The sequence below is a fragment of the Hydra viridissima genome, unplaced genomic scaffold (assembly GCF_058129835.1).
Source record: "Hydra viridissima isolate aposymbiotic clone 2 unplaced genomic scaffold, HvirCarnegie_v1 scaffold_3, whole genome shotgun sequence".
In the NCBI taxonomy this organism is placed as follows: Eukaryota; Metazoa; Cnidaria; class Hydrozoa; order Anthoathecata; family Hydridae; genus Hydra; species Hydra viridissima.
Genome location: NW_028324302.1, coordinates 19,761,405 through 19,784,330, shown reverse-complemented (window position 1 = coordinate 19,784,330; position 22,926 = coordinate 19,761,405). Strand labels below are relative to the sequence as shown.

Sequence of the window (22,926 nt, the reverse complement as noted above, 5' to 3'; positions counted from 1 at the left end):
TAAAATATTTAAAGAAATACTGCTTTAATAAAACATTAAAAAAACTTATTTAAAATAAAACGCTTAAAATGCATCTTTACGCAAGGTGCTGAAGTTTTTACATTAATAATTACTTTTTCGATTGTTCAGGTTCAAATGGTTCATACGGAGGAAGAGGCTTTTTAGAGTGTTGTTCTGATCCAAAAATATCATACGGAGGAGGAGGCTCATCAGAATGACCTAAGTTGTTTACCCCCATTTGATTGCAGAAATTATTAGTTTGAGTTGGAGCTGTTTCTCTCATCTCTATAGTTTGAGATTCAGCAGTGAAAATTATAGCAGTATTGCGTCCTCTCCTATTATTAAAGAGCATAAATTTTCGTCAATTTTGATTTTTTATATTAAAAAATGAAAAATAAGTTTAAGTTAAATACTACATTGGATTTAATCTTACCGTTTTTTAAGTCGGCGTAAGTAAAAAACGACGGTAATTATAATTATAATCACTCCCAATGAAAGACAAACAAGTACAATAGTCAAAGTTTGACTACCAGTCTTTTCATTCTCTGCATCCTTATTGCCATCAGGTAGAAATTTTAGCCAATAATTATCATAGGTCAAAGTTTCTTGACTGTATAACCCGGCTTTTATTGAATTGATTGCTAATACCTCTCCTTCTTTAGTAACTATTACAAATCTCATAAGAAATACTTGGTTCTCCAAGGCGAAATTTAAGACTAAAGCTTTTAAGTAGCTGGTTAATCCAATCTTTCGAGTTCTATGAAGATAAGAAAATTTTCTTAACTTGCACATTTTCTTTGAGAAAAATTTTATAATTCACAGTTATGTTAATATTTTTTGCATCATAAAAGTTTAAATTTGTAACTATAAAATTTAGGAACTAACAGTCGGGGAGTATAAAAAATGAAGCAATCATCGTTACGACAGTAGTCATTAAAGAAGGAGGTCAACATCGTTTCGATCTGAATTCTTTGTATCTAAACAGAAAATAACGCAGGTTTGTATAAAGTTTTACAAAGTATCATAAAATTTCTAACAGTGCGCAAGTAAAGAATGTTTGAAAAAAGTGTTATTAAGAAAACCAACAATGAACGCAATAAGACTTGTAATTATCATAATAAACTCTATATTGGTTTGAACAAGTTAAAGTCCTTTACATTATATCCAATTATATTATTATCTCAAAACGGTCATAAAATAAATTTCGCATTTTTTGAACTTTACTAACAGTATTCATAAAATTGTAAAACGGAAGACATAGTTTTCTAATAAGACAACTCATTCAAGCAGCAGTTACTATTTTAAAAAGTGTAAAAAAGTCCTTTCTGAAATTTATTTTTTGATCTCTTAGAGGATGAGCTCCACCACTTTTATTCACTCACGGGGCAAGTCTTTGACTATTTTTATTCAAAATATAATCATGATAAATAGTTTCACTTTGCTTACTAACCTAAAACACAATATCCTACTCATAAATATGTATTAACATTGAGTTTTTTTTTTCAAATAACTCTAGATAAAGTTTTTTCAAACTAAAAAATACTTGTGAAAGAACTCACCTTCAAGCTTGATGCTTCAAATTTTGCCACAAATGTTTGAAATTCTGAAAGATAAACGCTTAAAATGACGTATTTGTTTTTTTTTATGTCTTTTTAAGTTAGATTTTATAGTTTAATTTTTAGAGTTGGAGTTACATCGTTAATTAAAAAAACTTCACCAGTGTAGTAAACTTTTTTTTGAGAAACTTGAAAGTCTTTAGTCACATTTGTTTAGGTTTAATAAATTTTTATTTATAAAAAGCGTATAAATTTGTTGTTATTGATAATATTAAGAGAATAGATGTATATGAGAAATAATTGAGAATATTTATTAAGAAAGATAATAAAGAGAAGAAAAACCAGATATATGTATTTTTATTTTTATTAAGGCAATATTAGTATTATTATTATTGCTCTATGCGTTAATAATTATTATTTTAAAGTCAAATACTCCTGCCGCGCTTCTATCATATCTGCGTTACACACTGACAAACCTACATCACATTTTAACTGCGCTACTCCCACACTCCCACACTACCTTTATCCAGATACCGGAGTCAAAGTTAAGCATCACTCTCTAAATCACTCTAAAATAAAATATCTAGAAATAAAGTTTAATTAATTTATAAAAAAAATCCCCGCCCTAACATATAGAGAGTTTACTATCCGGTGTAATCTTCTACTATTTTTTCGGGACAATTTCTTCTGAGTTTTTGGTAGCAATTTTTTATTTTGAGAAAGATTGTTAAATTGGGAAATATTTCATAAAATGTCTTTCTTCAATTATGAGCTTTTCTAATTCAATATTGCCATTTTACAAATCATTCTTTTTTTTTTGACATTTATTGAAGTCAGCTTTAGCTTAAGGTTTCAGAATGTAACCCCTACTTTCCAATTGAGTACTGTATGGACCTGACTGAAATCCATATGTTTGTAATTAAAAATGTAATCAGGAGTAATGGCAACAGAAATTGATGGTTTAAAATTGAAGGTAAATATGCTTTGTTCACTTTTTTTTTAATTATCAAAAGGACATTCTCTCGCCGTTAGCTCAGCCATGTGTCTTCTAGGTCTTGCGAAGCGCGATCCAGGTCCCCTAAACATGCAGACTGATAAGAAAACAAATATCAAAACCCTTTGCATTCGAAGAGTCATAAAAGCATGAGAATCAGGCAAGACAGTTTTAAACGTTGGGATTAGAAAGTTCGATATTCTAAAAATAAACTTCGAGTCAAAACACTAAATTGAACTATTTTTATGGAGGCAGAGATACCTCGCCGGACAAAATAATTTCGCCACCAAAACTAAATAATATGGCAACAGAAGATTTGAAAAGTATGCTGGAAAAGCCAATACCAATTGACTGGACTTACACAAAGTCCCCATGCCTCACACAAGTGGCGGAAAGAGCATTAAAATTGGGTACGGAGGCCTCAAAGAATGGTGTAATCATAACAAACAGGACAAATTTATAAGCTCTACTCTGAAATCGTAAAAGCCCATGACTAAATTTAGGTGCAAGAGAGAGTACAAAACCAAAAGACCTAACATAATACGCATTTTTGTACTTTTAATTTTGAATACATATTTCTTATAACAATATATGATTGTATTACAACTCTGTTTTATATTTAATAAATGCTGATGAAATAGTTAAATAAACAGTATATTTGTTTTATTTATATTTTAAAATCAAGCTTATACTTTAAAAGATGTTCAAATAAGTAAAATTCATAGTTTAAAAGATATTCAAATAATTAAGTCATACTATAAAAAATATTCAAATAAGTAAAAGGTATTTTACCTCTACAAGTAATACATTCTGAATAGGATGAGTATGCATATGTATGAAGAAGCTGCCAACAACTATCTTCATTCACTCTAGAGCATTGTGTCAAAATACTGTATTTGGGGGATTGATCAGAAAACTTGCAATCATAACTGCTCAGTTGACTTGTTAAGCATTGACTGTATGCTAATTTTAAAAAAAAAAAGTTTAATGTAGCAACAAATGTAAAGTTTGTAATTTTCATATAACATATATCGTTACAATTAAAAACCTTAGCATCAGTAAAGTCGAAACAAAAGGTGCAGATAGCTGCATGAAAGATAAAACAGTATACAATTGAATTTTAAATTTGTTTTCACATAAATAACCAGAAATATATTTAAGTTTTGATAAAATTATGAGAGCTCAATCTGTAAACAACACTTTTGCAGCAATATTATGATTTTAAGTTACGAGTCAACATGAGGGAATAAATTCAAAGAAATCAAAAGATAACTAGAAAATAACTTAGAATCATGACTCACAGGTCAATGTAAAAATGGTTTAGAACATGTTTTTAGGGAAATTTTGAAAACCAATTTTATCGAAAAGAGAGAGGGCACGTTTTACTTTTGCCGCTTTCCGTAACGTAATATCGGAATAACTCCGTATCAACTTAATGAGGGTGTTTGACCAAACCACTTAAGTTTTTTTGAAACTTTATAAAGTCGAGGAACTCAATGAAACAACTTTTCTGAAGAAATTTTGGCAAGTTATTTAAAGCGGTGCGTAAAAGTCTTTTAAAAATCATTTTATAACATATGTTGATTTCGTCATTTATAGATAATTAATTCATTTAGCATTATTTTTTCTTGGAGACTCCACTTTTAATCTTTTAAAGCCTAAAATTTTTACGTTATTTAAAAATAAACTTTTTTATGACAAAGCAAACTGCACTTAGCAAATTGCATTATGAAAAAAGGAACGTGTCAAAAATATAATACCTTTTTTTTCTCAATAATAACTTAAGTAGAATTTTTATTTCAAAAAACGAGATGGTAATATAATCTATAGTTTGGAATATTATCACCTTTTAGAAGTACTGCTTTTAAGCGAGGTTATTTATGAATGAGATTGAAGCACCAGCGTGTTTAAGAAAGAAATAAAATATTTTAAAAAAAGACAAATTGCACAATTTTACACGTATGCTGCTTTAAATATTGTTTTACAATGAATTCAAATATCTGAGGAATCTTTATGGTATCAAATTAAAGACTTGTAAATTTTATATCGGTAACATATCCTACTGGTGACAAGAATATGATTCACAGGTATGAGTCGATTATTACTAAATTGTGGTCAATAAAATGGGATATTGTTATAAGCTTGCACGAATTTAATGTTATTAACTGTGAGATCTGTAAAATTTTATTTTCATATTTTTTAGCAATATTTCTCTTCTCAAGTTTGTTTTGAAATTATTAAGAAATATAGCATGAAGTTTATAAGTAATCTAAATTAAATATAAAAGATTACTTTTGTGGCAATCTTCTAGTTTTAAGAGATTAAAATAAAAATTATTTTGAGTAACTAATTAATGATTTCGGCTGAAAATTTTAAGTAAAGTATTGCATAAAGTATAAAGAATGAAGCAATCTAATAACTGTATCTAATAAGTAAAACTTAATGAGATGTTACTAATGCATTGTATTTTATTCAAAACCTCTCTTTTTTTACTCGTACCTGTGAGTCATGAAATTGTTTTTCAGTTGTCTTTTGATTTCTTAATGAATTAAATGTTTAGAAAAAAAATTAAACTATTATTATTATTGTTATTTTATATATGTACAGTACTGTGAATAAGTTTTAGCCCACTTACTAAAACTCCTGTTTTTTTAACAGATTTTGAATAATAGCTTCCGATTACTTTTTTATATAAAATAATGTTTAACTTCAAACAATACTAAACACTATTTTAACAAGCAAATGCAATATTTATCAAATTTGACATTTATTTTTGAACTTAGATATATAAAGTGTTTATTTTCATTGTATGCTGATGTAAACCCAATTCGTATCAGCTCGTTTGTTTTTAGTTTGCTCTTGCATTTTTGTTTATTTATTGCTGTGAAGGCTTCATATTAGATTATAGTACAGTTTACAAAGATATTCCAAAGATACTGTGTTTAATATTGTTTTTTGTTTTTTTAAGAGCGTAACTTCTTCTAATTTACATTTTTGTTTGTTTTTTTTTCTTTTGTATTATTATTTTTATTGTTATTTAAGTAATAAAATGGTAAAGTTCCACTACTGGAACATAAAAAAAATTATTGTGCTTCATGAAGTAGGTCATTCTCAACGACAAACTGTCCAAAAAACAAAATATTCAAGGACAGCCATTAGAGAAAATACAAAAATATTTACAAACACGGGATCTCTTGAGGATAAAATTCGAAGTGAAAGACCTCCTAAGATCACAAAACATGACATAAAGTATTTTAAAAATTTCTCTGCGATATCAGAAAAAAACCTCCAGTGAACTAGCTCAAGACAATCAGGCTGCGACTGGGACAAATATTTCCGCATCTTGCATTCGACGACATTTGCTAAAGCTTTGTTAACAGGGTGTGTTGTAGTTCGAAAGCCTTTACTAAGTCGTGGCAATAAGGAAAAAAGACTTAAATATGCAAAACAGCATAATAATTGGACGCAAGAAATGTTAAACAGTGTACTATACACAGATGAATCAAAATTTGAATTGTTCGGTAGCAGAAGACGACAGTATGTAAGAAGAAGGGTAGGAGAGGCTTATCGCCCTGATTGTCTACATCCAATAATCAAGCATGGGGGAGATTCTATTTTAGTTTGGGGTTGTATTTCATTATCTGGAGTAGGTGATTTAATCAGAATTGATGGCAAACTGACAGGAGAACAGTATAAAGAGATTTTAAGGCATCATGCAATACCATCTGGAATGAGACTAATTGGTAATAACTTCATTCTACAGCAAGACAACGATCCCAAACAATGTTCCCGAGTGGTTAAAAATATTTACAGGACATGTGTGAGGAGGGAGTTCTCGAAGTAATGAACTGGCCTCCTCAAAGTCCAGATTTGAACTTTATTAAACATGTTTGGGATTATTTGGATAAAAAAAAGGCTAAATATAACCCCAAAAATGTCAAAGAATGTTTTTGAATATTAAAAAGAGAGTGGGACAATATTCCACAAAATTTCATTACAAATTTATATGAATCAATTCCCAGGAGACTAGCTTCTGTGATCAACCCAAAAGGCGGAAATACGAAGTATTAATTGTTCTTTCTTTTTGTATAATGTTTTATCAAATTATTTCTCGATACTTTGCTTATAATATATGTCTATAAAACTAATTTTTTTTTACTTCATATGTCTTTTATATTTTTACGATAAAATCAAAAATAATTATAAACTTATGGTGGGCTAACACTTATTCACAGTACTGTATGTGTGTGTGTGTGTGTGTGTGTGTTGTGTGTGTGTGTGTGGTTATGTATATATATATATATATATATATATATATATATATATATATATATATATATATATATATATATATATATGTTGGTAATACTAAGGGATGAAGTTGCATTTTTGCATATATGATAGGTGAATTTTGATCAAACTGATTTTGGCTTTATGATTGAGTTTGTATTAGTATAGCTCAGTAGAATGACTTATAATATTTCCAAGGTTAGTCATTGATTTACAAACTGTATTAATACTATATTTGAAATATTTCGTTGATTTTCGCTTTCGTTCTGTCATTTCTTTTCTAAATTGAGCATTGTCTCAAGCTATTTTAAACAGTTTTGGTGTTTCTATGTCGTGCTTAAATTTTTTTCCAAGTGCTTTCTTTTGTTGTCAACGAGTTTTGGTATCAACATTTTCTTTTTTTTGTGTTATACATTTTATCTACCACTACTATTGTTCTGCCTCTACTTCTTCTGAAAAGTCTTGATAGACTGATAAAAGACTTTTTTCAGCTTTATTAAATTCATCCCCTTTCACACCAAAATTAAGTGGTTTAATATTGGCGGAGTTACCGCACAAAGAAACGAGCTGGTAATAAAACTAAAATACAACTTTATCATTTCCAATTTGACTTCCACTAACAATTGCTTTCAAAAAATTTTGTCGAACTGCTTTCAATTTTTATTGAACTTGTTTTTTTCCTTATTATATAAATCTTTAGAATCTTTTTCATTTATAATATTGACAGCAACAGGCTCAAAACACCATTCTTCAAATTTATTATAGAGCTCCGCAACAGCTAAGTGATCTTCTCTATTTAAACCAATTTTTTCGGCATCAAAGTCAATGTTTTCAAAAAGCATCCTCGCTTTAAAGCTTACAGCACACATTTTAAGGTTTTCTAACATATAATGATCTCATTGAAAGTTTCTTTTCTTTCTTTTTTTTTTTTTTGATAAAATTGACCATGTTGTGAATAACAGCTTTAATCAATGTTGGCAAAATGTTACAAAGTATAATCTGTTTTTGATATTTCTTAATTAATTTGAGCATGCTGAGATTGAATGACATCGTTTTTTTTTATTCCATCAACCGTTTGATGGTTCTTTTTAAAACCAAAAAATCAATTAAACATATAATAAGCATTAATAGTACTGCATGAGAAACAACTTTAGGGCTGACTCACTTGCTTTGTATTTATATAAGAAATTAACCAGCCCGTTTGCCGAGATCTCAGCAAAAAACAGTGAGATCTCACAAGCCGGGCTAGCACTCTTATTCATTAAACGCAAAATAAAATTAAGTTAAAATAAGGACGACGTCGAGATCTCCATAAACACGGTTGCCACCTTTTCATATGAACAACCTTTAAGAGTGAGCAACTAAAAAACTAATTGTTACAGTTAAGGTGTAACAACGTTCTCCAAAACATTTAACTAGGATATAAATCTATAAGCATTGCTTCCATATAAATCTATACGATCATACCCTATTATTAGTATGCAATGTGCTTTAAACCAGCTTCGAAAAGCTAACCAAACACATAAAAGCAAAGTGCAAAGTTTACCCGCAACTCTTATGATAATGGGGAGCTGAGGTGGGGAAATAAACTTTTGTAGAAAAGTTTTTTGATATTCTTTTAAATGAGTTAAACAAATTTATATTAGATTTTTATATTATTGGATTTTGTTTCCCGACATAAACATATTCATCATAACTTTTTTGGAGCCTTCAAGGAAGAATTCTCCTTCACTACACAGTAGATGTCCATCCATAAAAAAGATAAACTGGCTTCATTTACAATATTTTTGCGTTCCATTTTATATTTTAACTACATAAATGCAACTTGTTCTATATTTTTATCTCCAAGTGATTAACTAATACACATCTATGATATTGCTTACAGCTTTACTTTTGCAAGATTCATGAGAAATTCCTCTACCTAAAATTAATTGTGAGGAATTTAAAATAAAAAACATTACAAAAAATACTTATTTCAATTAATCTTATTTTGAAACTGCTATAATATCAACTATACATACCAAGATTTAAATAGCAGATAACACAGATTTTTTCACAGATGTATGCAAGAATTTTGACAGATTTATGTATGTATGTATGTATGTATGTATGTATGTATGTATGTATGTATGTATGTATGTATGTATGTATGTATGTATGTATGTATGTATGTATGTATGTATGTATGTATGTATGTATGTATGTATGTATGTATGTATGCATGCATGCATGCATGTATGTATGTATGTATGTATGTATGTATGTATGTATGTATGTATGTATGTATGTATGTATGTATGTATGTATGTATGTATGTATGTATGTATGTATGTATGTATGTATGTATGTATGTATGTATGTATGTATGTATGTATGTATGTATGCATGCATGCATGCATGTATGTATGTATGTATGTATGTATGTATGTATGTATGTATGTATGTATGTATGTATGTATGTATGTATGTATGTATGTATGTATGTATGTATGTATGTATGTATGTATGTATGTATGTATGTATGTATGTATGTATGTATGTATGTATGTATGTATGTATGTATGTATGTATGTATGTATGTATGTATGTATGCATGCATGTATGTATGTATGTATGTATGTATGTATGTATGTATGTATGTATGTATGTATGTATGTATGTATGTATGTATGTATGTATGTATGTATGTATGTATGTATGTATGTATGTATGTATGTATGTATGTATGTATGTATGTATGTATGTATGTATGTATGTATGTATGTATATATGTATGTATGTATGTATATATGTATGTATGTATGTATGTGTATATATGTATGTATATATATGTATGTATATATGTATGTGTATATGTATGTATATATGTATGTGTATATGTATGTATGCATGTAGCGAAAAGCAAAAAGCAGTAAAAAAAATATATTAAAATACCTTTGATATATTTTCTAACCAGAAGGAAAGATATTCTGTTGGTATTTGACAAAACAAGTTTCTTCTACAGTTGAAATACACTGCTAACCAGAAGTTTCAAAATCAAAACCCATATTTGTCTAATTATTTTCTTGAAGTATTTTACATACTTAGAGTGTTATTAGCGTTAAAAAATTTGATCTGATATTATCAGGCGAACTGCTCAAAATAATTTGCCATATTCTGGAATATGATAATTTATAATAATCAACTTTATTGAAGTACAATTTCTCTGTAAAGCAGCTGTAAATGAGTTATTTTTTAATACCTACACTTTTCAATTAGATTTATGTAAATATATATATATATATATATATATATATATATATATATATATATATATATATATATATATATATATATATATATATATATATATATATATATATATATATATATATATAAAGTGTGTGACAAATTATTCATATATTATCATAAAATATGCTACAGCATTTAAACAAAAACCAAACTGATTTAAATATATTTAATTTAAGCTAAAAAAATAGTTATTAAAACAACTATTAATAATATTAACTATAATATTTGTAAAATTTAATCTTGTTTTTAAAAAAAATTGTAATTATTTAAATATTTGGATATTAGCAAGGTTCAGAAGTATTTATACCTCTAAAAGTTGTATAAAGTATATCCGAACTTTTATGCTTTATAGTTTAGTTAATGTTAAGTGTGAAGTCCTTTGCCATCGATAACTGCTTGTAAGCAGTTAAATTTTTGTTAATAGCTTGGATTATTTTACCAAGCTACGTCCAAAGTTAAAAAGAAGTTTTGTTTGTTGATACTGTGCTATATTTACAAATGATTAAATACACTGCGAACTGATACGGTGTCTTCATTTACAAGCATATCATTAATGTATGATGTTGTTTTTTTCAGATCTTTTCGTCTTGCAATAGACTTTTATCAAACATCGTTTTTATTATGATGGGCGCAACGTTAAGGCCATTCCCAAACGTGTTACACAAGAACTTTGTCGAATTTTGGTCGAAGATAAATCAATTGTTGTCAAATTTAATCAAACATTTTCTCCAAAGCATCTTTAGTCTCGAAGTTTATCATTTATTCGCCGTAAATGCTTAATTAAAATTGTTCAGCTTCCTTAAGTCTAGCACTGGTTGCACTTTTCCTTTGTTTTGCTGCACAACTGCCAGAAATGAAATCAAAACTTTTACAAGACCTTTTTTTTTCGCTTCTTACTTTTGCAGCCATTTTTTCTCAATCCTCCCTTCAATTTCTTTTTCGCAATTGTGTTATATGCCATTAGGGATAGTATATTCATCAACTTTATTCTCCTTGAGTTTCAGGGTTCCCATTTTATTTCCATCTAATTGTCCATTCTCTATTTTCCTATTCAAATGGAGCTGTGAAATCTTTAGCTATTATATTCATACCAGCTACATCTTTTGGCATATTGTTTCGTATACCAAGTCAACATGCTTTATTTTTTCTCATAAAAGCAATTGAATAAATCGATAAATAAATTAGTGCTTCCGCGGACACTGTATTTCCATTTCGCGCGGTGATTCGAGATTGGCTAACACCTTCGCACTTCTGTTTTTGTTCATTTACAGTCACCGCACTAACTTTTTTTTTTTTTTTGTCGCATATTTTTTTTAAATGATGAAGCTGGTACATCTTGAATCAATGAACACATCCTGAAAAACACCGGTAATGCTCAAGCGTATAGAAGTTAACGCCATTACTGATTTTTTAGAGAAAAAACTGGCGCAAAGGTCTTCTTCTTCACACCGTCTTTTGGACAAACTCTTATTATGTCCATACTCCTGATACGAGTAACACAGCACATTGCTTGTCACCCGTCTTCTACGTGACTTGTTTCCCTTATTATTTTTTTATAGATGACAATCTCTAGCAAAGTGATTGGGAAGTTTTAACTCTTAGCATACTGATTGTGTTTTATCCTCTAGCAACCTCGCATTAATACTTTTGATTGCAGCAACAGCATATTTTTCGTCCAATCCATTGTTACGTTCCTCAATCATAAATTTTAAGATCGGCCATACGAGAATTCGATCTCAGCATCCGTCGAACATTCTCGGGGAGCCCAGCAACAAAGGCATATGCAATTGCTTTGTCTGGTAGCCTACCAATCAGGGTAGATAATCTTTGCAATTCTGCCAAACAAACATCAACTGGTTCTCAATTCTTTAGCTTTCTTGTGACAAACTGCTCGTTGGCTGTAAATGTGTCAACAGCAAATGCTTTTTAGTAAAGCCACTTTCATTCTGTTAAAACTTTCTTTATCAGTTTCTGCTATCTGTTGATATACTGAGAATGCACCTTCAGTGAGACAAACAAGTACCTCACATGCCAGATTGGTTACACCAACTAGTTTGCATACCAATTCAACCTTTACCAGCCATTCTGCAACTGATTGTTGATCGTCCCGACTAAATTCTAGAATTAACTTTAAATCAATTATAGTCACCATTTTGCGGAAATAGCTCGTATTTTTTAAAAGATTGGTAGGAACCATCCGAAAAAATGGCGTTGTTAAAAAAGATTTTAGTGTAATACAGAAAAAAAAAAGTCTATGAAAATCTTATTTTACAATTGTTTTTATTAAAAAAATTAAAGTATGGTTTCATTTTAATTCTGGTCATACTTTAACGTTAGAAAGTTGATACGAAAATTGAGATACATTCGCAACTAAGTGAAACTATAAAACAAACTGTTTGAAGATTTGAATAAAGCTGCTTAGATAATTATGGTTTATACGAGAACCATGGTTCATATGAGAATCGTCATTTAGATATCAAAATAATAATACAAAATAGATACGAACATTAAAAACAATAAATCATTTCTTCTACTAAGAAGCAGAAGAAGCAAAAAAAAAGTTTATTTGCCTAGTAATGTACTATATCGATTGATGTGGTTAGATGATTTTTTGACGGAAAGAATTAATACTATTACAAAAGAACTTAACATGTTATATGAATTAATCGTTTATAAGTTTGTCACAAGAAAAAGGGAGTTAAATGAAATGTGTTGTGAAGGTTAAAGTCAACAGTTTGAATACTAAATGTAAATTTAGTCTTTAGCGTGAATCTAATAAGTTAGCAATATTATTGCATAAACCCTACAAAATTTAATTGCTTACTTATTTAGCAATTTGACTTCATAAATAATAGATTCTATATTTGAGGTTCCACTGTATAACTCTGAAATAATTTAATGGAAACTTCAAAATAAAAAGACCCTTTTTCAAAAAAGTGCAAACCATAGTTCGAACAAACCTTACCTTGAAACTTACTGATATATATCAAAAAAAAGGAAACTTCTATTTTTGTGACGAAGTCTTTCCTCATTATCCACAAAAAATTTTAACACAGCTTTTTCTGAAAATATAAAAGTGTATTTCATCAAGCACACAATGAACAACATTATTAAAAATCTTATACATCCACATAAAAACTGGGTATAAACTGCAGATATTTTCCAGAAACATTAACATATTTGTGATGCCTTAAATATTTAAAGCGTGTTGAAATGCGTAAACAACTAAACTGCAAGTAATTATGCAAAAAAGCAATTTAAAAAGTCTGAACAAAACTTTTTTAAAATCATTTTTCCCGTGTCACTAAAGAGTTTCGAAACTTCCATAAATAGTGTTAATACAAGTATTACGAAACAAGTAAGTTTCGATCAGAGAATCTTTCTTTTTAATTAATGTACGAAAAATTTAATCTGTTTTTTGTTTAAAAAAATGAAATTAAATCCTCAAAGCACAAAATCATTATCCAAAATCTCTTTTGTTGATTTCTTTACATTAACTTCGCTTAAATAAATAACTCTTTTTAATATCAAAATTTTGATTATAAAATTTTTGATTATATATATCAGGAATTTGTAAATATGTGGCGAAATTTTAACTTTACAGTGAAAATAAAAGATCGATATTTTATTACTTTTTCATATCATTTGTTGATTGAATAAAACGTCAGTAACGTATAATAAAAACCTTTGCGGCCACTACAGGAATCTCTTTAGCCATATTCCGTAAATTACAGAAGACAAAATTAAATTTTTAGGAACATTCCTTTGGCAAATAAGCCCAAAACTAATGTGGCTGCCATTAAATTTAAACTATGTGACAATTTCCACAATGGCTACCGCTTAGATCCGCGCCTGTATATATATATATATATATATATATATATATATATATATATATATATATATATATATATATATATATATATATATATATATATATATATATATATATATATATATATATATATATATATACACATGTCTATGTATATATGTATACATACATATTACCTCGATTATAAAAGGTTACCTTAAGGCCTTTAAAGAATGTGAGCTGATGAGCTTAAAACCTTATCATTTGTTTGATTGTTTTATGAATTAGGCGTGAACATCTAAACATTATTATCCTAAAAAGAATAAATTGCATGCGCCAGGATATCAAAGAATATTACAAGTTAGGTACATTAATTCTGCATCATTTTGTTAAGTTTTAACTTCCGATAGTCTTGTAAAATATAAAAATCTTTATTTTCACTCTTCGTCAACTTTAATCACGTTTTTCCCTTAAGGTATTACTTTATTTCAATCTTTAAAGCCCTGTGCTAAGTTTTTGCAGTCTATGATTATTACACCAAATAATGCTGGTAACTTTGTGAAACTTGGCTTTTAAGTCGATAAAATTTTTAATAAATGTGGTTTAACAAGATGCAATTTAATCTTAACTAAATGTAAAGATTTAAAAAATAAAGTTTTGTTTTCAGAGAATAATGAGTTCATACCACATGACAACAGTTTTTGTTGTTAATTTTTTTTTTTCCAACTATTTAATACTATAATGAATTATTTTAAGCACACATTATATTCTTTGTTTTGAGTGCCGATTAAATCAAGAACAACCCCAACAAAAAGGAAAGAATTGGTCGTACGCGTTTAACTTCTTTGGAAGAAAATGCTAGGAGTACGGCTAATTATTTATTTATGTAATTAGATATGTACTTATACTATGCAAGAAGAACGAAGTGTATGAAGTATATGGGCTAGAACAAAATGATGATTCAGCTGATAACTGTTCCTAAAGTAAATATTGCTGTAAAATCTCGAGCGTTAAAAACTGATTCTTTTTTTTTGGAAAGACTGTATTTAAACTGATATAAAATAGAAGAGTAGTGCCTAAGCTGTTCCATCAACTGAATATATAATAAAAAGAGGTCTGCGGAGAGCACTCACCAATAAACTAACCATTAACAATAATGACAACAATTTAGTTACAAATGTCACATTTAATAAAAACACATTTACATTGATTAAATAAGAAATGTTACTTTCAACATGCTCCTTTACAATAATTAAATTATTACCGTCATTTTTAACAGGCTTCCCCCGGTTGACATGTCAATAATATTTATCTTTTATTGTCTTAGATATTGTGCATCAATGGTTGCCTGTCGAGTAGGAAGTTTATTAATTAACCTGAGCAACGCAACATACTGCCCAAAATCGGTTTCAACTGCACAGACATTTTATTTCGAATTATCATTTGTATCTTTGGTATCATATTCAAAATCGATCTCCAGAGGAATTAATTTTTGGATAGGTCGGAAAGATATCTTGGATGTTCTTTTATTCGATAGAACCTTTAATTTTGATCCACGGATTGTTTTGTCTTTACCTTGAATGACTTCCACAACTGTCCCCATTCTCCACTGACTTCCGGGTGTCAAATCTTCGTCATTAATTAACATAACATTATTTACTTTTAGAACATTTTCTTGCCTATTATCATTAAACTTACTATATAAATATTGTTGTTTTAATTCATTTAGATAAACCTTACTGAAACGTTTTCCATAATCATTAATTAAGTTCCATAAGTAGGTGGCACGCTTCTTGATATCAACCAAATCAAAACATAAATTTGATTCCACATTATTTCTTAATATATTTTGTCCATACATCAAGTGAAAGGGAGTATACGCTTCTTCATTATCATCTTTATTTATGTAGACAAGTGGCCTACTATTAACTACAGATTCAATATCGCATAAAACTATTTGCAGTTCTTCAAAGGTAAAAAGGGATTTTCCCATGACCTTAAAGAGTGATATCTTAACCGATCGTAGCAATCTTTCATCCAATCCTCCCCACCAAGGGGAATCAGGTAGGATGATTGTTTGATTAGTCTTATTACTTAAACAAAATTTCTTTACTTCAATAGATTTAAATGTTTTAAAATCGTGATAAGTAATGGTATCAGGTAAGCCCCAGCGTGCAATAAAACGTTTGAGTGCTCGGAAGAAAGCAGGCATCTTCATGTAGGAGTTAATTCCCAACGAGCAGCATGATTAAACGCCCAGGTCAAAACCAAAACGAAAACTGCAGGTTCAGAATCAGTTTTTAAATAACTTTTCACATATAAAGGTTGAGCAAAATCTACACCAACAGCTTGAAACGAAAACATAACATTTACACAATAATCAGGTAAATCAAGAGTATGAGGTGGTAGCATTGTTCTTCAACTTATCTAATTGCAAATGCACTTACGGAGAGCATTATTGAAAGTTTTCCTTTGTTTAACTAGCCAAAACCTTGCTCTACCTTGACTTAATGTCATTTCAACGCCTTGATGCTGGACACAATCATCGGCGTCACGAATAATTAACACTGTAACATAGCTATGTAGTCATCACGTAAAATAATCGGTCATTTCTCATTATAACTTAATATCGAATTTCCAAATTGTCCTCTTTATCGTATTACGGTTTGTTCGTCAGTGAAAAACATCACTGACGAAAAAGCCATAATGCGATTCACTGTCCAATATTCTATACTTTTTAATGTCTATCAGAACACCAATATAATCACTACTCTCAGCCTTAACCATATTTACACTGCTTAGACTCTCATTTATCCTATCTGCATTCTTCGACTCAATCAGAACTTTATCCACATTCAAACAATTTTCAGTATCTAACAATCCTATTTCAATCTCATCTTTACATAAAAATTAAGGTGCAGATAACTAACTTTCACTCAACTGCTCAAATCATAACATACGAGAATCAGTTTAACAACAAATATTACTAATAATTACTCAATTTTTTATTACTCGTTTCACTTCTACTAATTTGCTTAATAGCAATTAACCCAACAGTTCTAATCTAGGAACAGACCTCTCTTTCAATGACGCTACCTTCGTTTTGGCTGCTAACAAAAATACTCTCATCGCAACAAGCATCATAATCCTAAGAAGAACAACTGCCCAATATATCTTTTTTGAGCTGTCACAAAATCCATGTAACTCTGTCAAAATTATTCTCTTTCAGTAATTTTATTCATTTTGTATTCTTTAAAAACAGCATCATAATCACTAAACAAACTCTTATCACTCAATTGTCTCTTTAACCTATTCAGTCTAATCTTACAAACTTTATAGTTATCTTGTAAACAATCATGATCTGGTTTAAAAGAAATCTTAGTTACATATCTCTCACCATTACGCTCAATATCATTTTCGAATTTATATATAACAGACTTATCACTAGATTCCATTTTCTCCACACTCCAAAATTTTTGTAAACTATTTCTTAGTTCATCACTCCCTATCAAATTTTCTCAAAAAGACTTTTTACAGAAGGCAATGGGCCACTTTATACCCATCCTAGAACAGAGGAAGAAGCTACAGGACAGCCTTCAATCCCTCTAACAACTTTTTCTGTCATAAATTTATGGTACAAACCACACCGTACCAGTAAGTCAATAGGAAAATCTTTAAAACCATCGTTATAATCTGCTAAAATTAACTTTGTTAATTCAGTAAGGTTTACTTGAATGAATTAAAACAACACTTATATAATAAATTTAGTGATAAAATCAAGAAAGTGAATCGCATTATGATTTTTTCGTCATAAGTATGTGGGTAACTTTGGAACGCTCGAGATATCTCTTGCCTTTGCAAAGGGCCACAAATAACTGGCACACATAGAGCCTCAACATACACATACAAATTAGCATTGTTTTACCTTAAGTTGAACAACATTGAGTTTTTTAACTCTGGAATTATTAAATTGATCGAATGTTTTTAGAGAATTCTAAATTTACAATCGATGACCTACTGATTAACTTCGATTGAAATTAAGGAGCTGTAAAAGTTTTAAAGCTTCTTGCACCTTATTGTTCTTTAATTCAATCTTCCGCATACATGTTTGGTGACATAAGACCTCTGAGTACCGCTTTAAAATAATATTCTGAATATTCCTCACTCACTCTCTGAATTAAAAAACATAGACCTTGCTGTCTGTACTAAAATGCTGTCAGATAGACTTACAAGAGTGGCATTTGTTTGGGTTTGCTTCATATTGTAAATAGTAATGTGGTGTTTCCCATTGCATTGAAAACATGAATAGCTAGAATGACAAAATTTTGAGATATTACATAATTTTAAACACATAAAATAGCTCTTTTGCTGTTTTAGAATTACAATTTTTGAGTCTACATTTGTAACCTTTAAACAATGAGATGGCTAATGGTTTTCCAAAAGATATTTAGCACAACACTCCTTAGCATAGGCGCTGTAACTTAGGGTGCAGGATGGGCAACTGCCCACCCAACATTTCTGCATCAAGGGCAGAGAATATCTTCTTCCCCCCCTCCCCACCCTCCAAAATGTCACTACGCGCGATTCAAAATAGCGTTAATTTTATGCACTCCGAAGAAAAAAAGTCATTATCCATGACAAAAAAGAGAATTAAATTAAGAATTTTTCAACAGAATTCGATTAGTAAAAAAATTTCATTGTACAGAGTTTAGAGTACAGACTCCATGAAAATGAAATAAAATTAAAAAAGCAAAATTTGTATTAATGTTTAATCGAACATTTCTTTAACAAATCAATCAATGTCAGAAGCAAAGAAGCCCCGTTTAAAGACTATAGACCTTCTTTTCAAGAGCGAGGTTAGTAACCATTTAATATGTTAAAATTAAATCATAAAACAGTCGATTGTACTTAATAGTTGCCTAGGTTAGCTAGCATACGCAGTGTGATCATTTTACGGCAGCATTCCATAATCGCAAGACTACTGAAAATATTTTTTTAAATAAATACTAAAAGGTGAAATGTATGTAATATCCATATCCAAATTTTTTAGGCCAGACACGGGCCAAACTGAAACTGATGATTGTGCTTGTGAAACCTCTACATCCTCACAGTATGATTCTGATCCATCAACACAGCCATTTGTGTCTACTACACCCACTTTCTCTCCCACGTTTGAGTAAAGCAAACCTGCTGTACCGGCAGTAACAGGTACTGCCTTGATCCTTTATCCCTTTCAGCCTTCTTCTATATACAAATATCCAACCAAGAAATTTGCATCAAATCAGTATGAAAGGTCCTACAAGAGTAATTGGTTTGCGAAATGGCCATGGTTACACTATGTTTCTGAGACAGATTCTGTTTGGTGTTTCAACTGCTTGGAAGCTGTGAACAAGAAACTAGTAAGGCAAAGCTTTACAGAGCCCATAACTGATGCATCAACCGTTGAAAAATGCGTTCAACTTCTTCTGGGTCAACTTCAAGACTTGCGCAGTGATGAATTGGCTTCAGAATTAACAGGAAGGCCATCAAGAAAGCTACCACACTGAATCTCGAGCTGCCTAAAGCACAGCGCAGTTCAACAGTTAATGCTCCTGCTCGTTTCTCGCATGGTGCTAAAAGCCGTAATTTAGAACAATTAACTACAGACATAATCTGGAAGAAAAGTCTCTTCGAAGCCATTGACCACTCAGTTGCAGATTTCCAGCGCCATTTTAACCAAGAAAGATTGCAAAAAATTGCAAACACAGAAGTTTCTTTGATAGGTTCATGCATATCCACAAGTAATGCAGCCACACTAGCCAGCATGCCACTGCAAAGTTTGCCAAATAATGTCGATGTTCCTATGTTGCATTAACAGCTGCAACTGCTTCCACAGTTGTTAAAGGACAAGTCACTGCCTAAAGATTTACACCAGCTAGCAGCAGCTTTAAAGACCTTAAACCAAATACCCGCAGGTTATTTGACATGGTGGAACAGGTAGTTGTGTTGTGTTTACCTATTCCAATATCCGTAGCTGGTTCTGAAAGATCCTTCAGTGTATTGAGACGGCTTAATACTTGGCTGCGGTCAACAATGTCACAGAGTCGCCTCACTCACCTCGCTTTAATGCACATTAACAAAGATTACCTAGACAAGGTTGAAATTACAGCACTCATGGAGGAGTTTGTGGCTAAAACCCTTAAACGTATTTGGGCGTTTTTTACGGTAACTGTAATTGTTTTTGGTAGATTTTGTTTCGTACCAAATATTCAAATATAATGATTTAAAAAGGATTGTAAATCTGCATTTAGCAGGGTTAATTATGCCTAATAGAATTTCACTGGGATAACGCCCCACCAACACCCCATTCAGGGAGGGGTACCCCTCCCCAAGCCCCTCCCATTTCTGTCCAGTCTTTAAACACTTCCAGCGCCTATGCTCCCTAGCTTGTAATTCTTCATTGTAATATTTTAAAAGTCTATCTAAAGTCTAAACCTCTCCGGTAAATTTTGTAGAAATTAAAATCATAAGTTCATCTGGCAGTTTCTCCTTAAGGATACGAATTAACAAACAGCGTAACTTGGTGTTTCTATTTTTAGGGATCTAATATTATGCACATAGCTTTCTATATCATTATAAAGTTTTCTTAGTTTTTCTAGATCATTAAAATCTTTAATTTTGTTTTTTTTATAAATGAATCCATGTGCTGAAACTAAAACTTGCGTATTCCCGTATCTGTCAGCCAAGATTTCAATTGCCTCTAAATAAATTTTTGAACTAGGTAAAAGTTCTGAAATAGTAATGCCTAGCCAAAACAAATATTTTTTTAGTTAAATCAATCTATATTACTGAAACCTTCATGCCTATGAAGTGATAAATTAAATTGGTCCCAAAAACCCTGCCAATCTTCGGAATTCTCATTGAAAACTGGCAATTCTAACTTAGGTAAAAAGTACTGAGATTGATTTAAACTTTTAACAGAACCATTATTTCATTCATTTATTTTTATACTTTTTAGTTTTAGTGTCACTCCAGCCATCAACACATGCTAAAACTCGAGCAGTCTCACAAACTCATTTTAAATTATTTAATGTTTCCTCAGCAATATTTTTTAATCTCTCGTAACTCTCGCTGAAATTATTTTTTAAACCTATTAATTTGGCATGGTTAAACTCCTCACTCTCTAATTCCTCTCTTATTTTGCTGAACAAATTTCCAAAACTTACTCGTAACGCTCTCCTTCTCACTACTTTCCTTGCTAATGCAGGTGCCATTTTTAAATAAATATGCACAGCAACTCAGAATAAAATCGATCAACACTTCAACAATTTAATTCTAATTCTATCAAATCTTTCTAAAAAAATCACAAGTAACATACTCAACCTACTACTGTGATCAAAAAGTAAGGTGAATTTTTAATTTAAACTTCCCGCCTTATTCGAATCGTCTAATCTTTTTTATTTTTAAGTTGGTAGGAATGTCATTAACATTTGCGCCAAATTACATGTCAAACTCATAATTTTTTTTTTTTGTTTACGCTTGTTTCTGAAGTACCAAAAGTGCATTCGGCGATTTTCACGATGTCTAATTTTGTTGAGCAAAGAAGTGCTATTAAATTTTGTTTGCGGAATGATATTTCTGCTGCTAAAACGTATCGAATGTTGCAAAAGGCCTTCGGTGAAGAGACTATGCCTCAAAAAAATGTTTACAAGTGGTACAAAGACTTCAAAGAAGGCCGAGAACGTGTTGATGACTTGGAACGCTCCGGACGACCATCGACTTCGATTGATGATCGCCACATCAACAAAATCAAAGAATTGGTGCTTGCAAATCGTCGGTTAACCATTCGAGACCTTGTTGACATGGTTGGAATATCATTTGGGTCGGTGCAAGCGATTTTGAAGGATCATTTGGGCCTCAGAAGACTCAAATCACGTTTGGTGCCGAAATTTCTCAATTTCTTTGAAAAAGAGCGTCGCGTTAAAACGTGTGAAGCAATGCTTTCTGACTATTAAGACATCTACAAACAAATTATTACTGGCGATGAGACTTGGGTCTACGCATACGACCCTGAAACAACCGACCAATCGAGTGAATACCGTGAAAAAGGCGAGCCGAGACCGAAGCAACCACGTCAAAGTTGCTCAAAAATCAAGGTAATGTTGACTGTTTTCTTTGATTATTGTGGTGTCGTGCACTACGAATTCCTTCGAACTGGCCAAACCGTCAACAAGGAATATTATTTAAGCGTTATGCGACGTTTGCGTGAAGCTATTCGCAAAAAGAGACCGGAATTATGGGCCAATAACTCTTGGATTTTGCACCACGATAATGCACCTTCGCACACAGCACTGGTTCTTCGTGAGTTTTTCGCCAAAAACTCTACCCATGTTGCTCAACAACCACCGTATTCGCCTGACTTAGCACCGTGTGACTTCTGGCTGTTCCCAAAGCTCAAGAGACCACTCCGGGGAAATCGTTTTGAGTCCATTGAAGAGATCCAACGTGAATCGGCACGCGCATTGAAGGCTATCCCTACCGAGGACTTTTCGGCATGCTTCGAAGACTGAAAAAAACGTTGGCAAAAATGCATTGGGGCCGGGGGGGGGATTATTTTGAGGGGGACGATACAGATTTGGAAGAATAAATAAAGATTTTTCATTTTATAAAAAAATTCACCTTACTTTTTGATCACAGTAGTAATTCAATGTTTAACAACTCAAACTTCTCTTAACACCTAATAAACTTTTCCTTTAATCTTTTAATACGGTATTTCTTGATAGACTTTTATCGGGCGAGAATCTCGAGGATTGAAAGTCATTATTTCTTTCGCAGAGACCATTTAGTGCAACTATTATAAATTACAAGAGTGCCTAAGCCGCAACTGGATAGACAAAGGCAGAAACTCACAAAATGTGGCCGCAGTACTATAAGATTTTTTTTTTCACTGCCATGTGTTCCCATATATGTAATAAAGGTAAATAACAAAGGAACTTACAGAT

The 22,926-nt window shown here is 30.8% G+C and overlaps 4 protein-coding genes across 4 annotated transcripts in view; 1 reads left to right on the top strand and 3 right to left on the bottom strand.

The window, feature by feature from the left end:
* The window catches only part of LOC149891335 (uncharacterized), a 216,200-nt gene that overhangs the window by 82,178 nt on the left and 111,096 nt on the right, over positions 1-22,926 (bottom strand). The window lies entirely within an intron of this gene.
* On the bottom strand, positions 6-13,341 carry LOC149891342 (uncharacterized). The gene is made up of 6 exons (XM_090083011.1): positions 13,097-13,341; positions 3,343-3,513; positions 1,560-1,603; positions 886-977; positions 434-757; positions 6-335 (listed from the first exon to the last, which is right to left on the bottom strand). Exons 1-6 carry the CDS (start codon positions 13,161-13,163, stop codon positions 110-112), a joined length of 924 nt encoding a protein of 307 aa, XP_089939137.1. The 5' UTR covers positions 13,164-13,341; the 3' UTR covers positions 6-109.
* On the bottom strand, positions 15,372-16,157 carry LOC149891341 (uncharacterized). The gene has a single exon (XM_090082080.1). It carries the CDS (start codon positions 16,155-16,157, stop codon positions 15,372-15,374), a length of 786 nt encoding a protein of 261 aa, XP_089938206.1.
* LOC149891340 (protein GVQW3-like) lies at positions 21,505-21,939 on the top strand. The gene has a single exon (XM_090082079.1). The coding sequence runs from the start codon at positions 21,505-21,507 to the stop codon at positions 21,937-21,939; it is 435 nt and encodes a 144-aa protein (XP_089938205.1).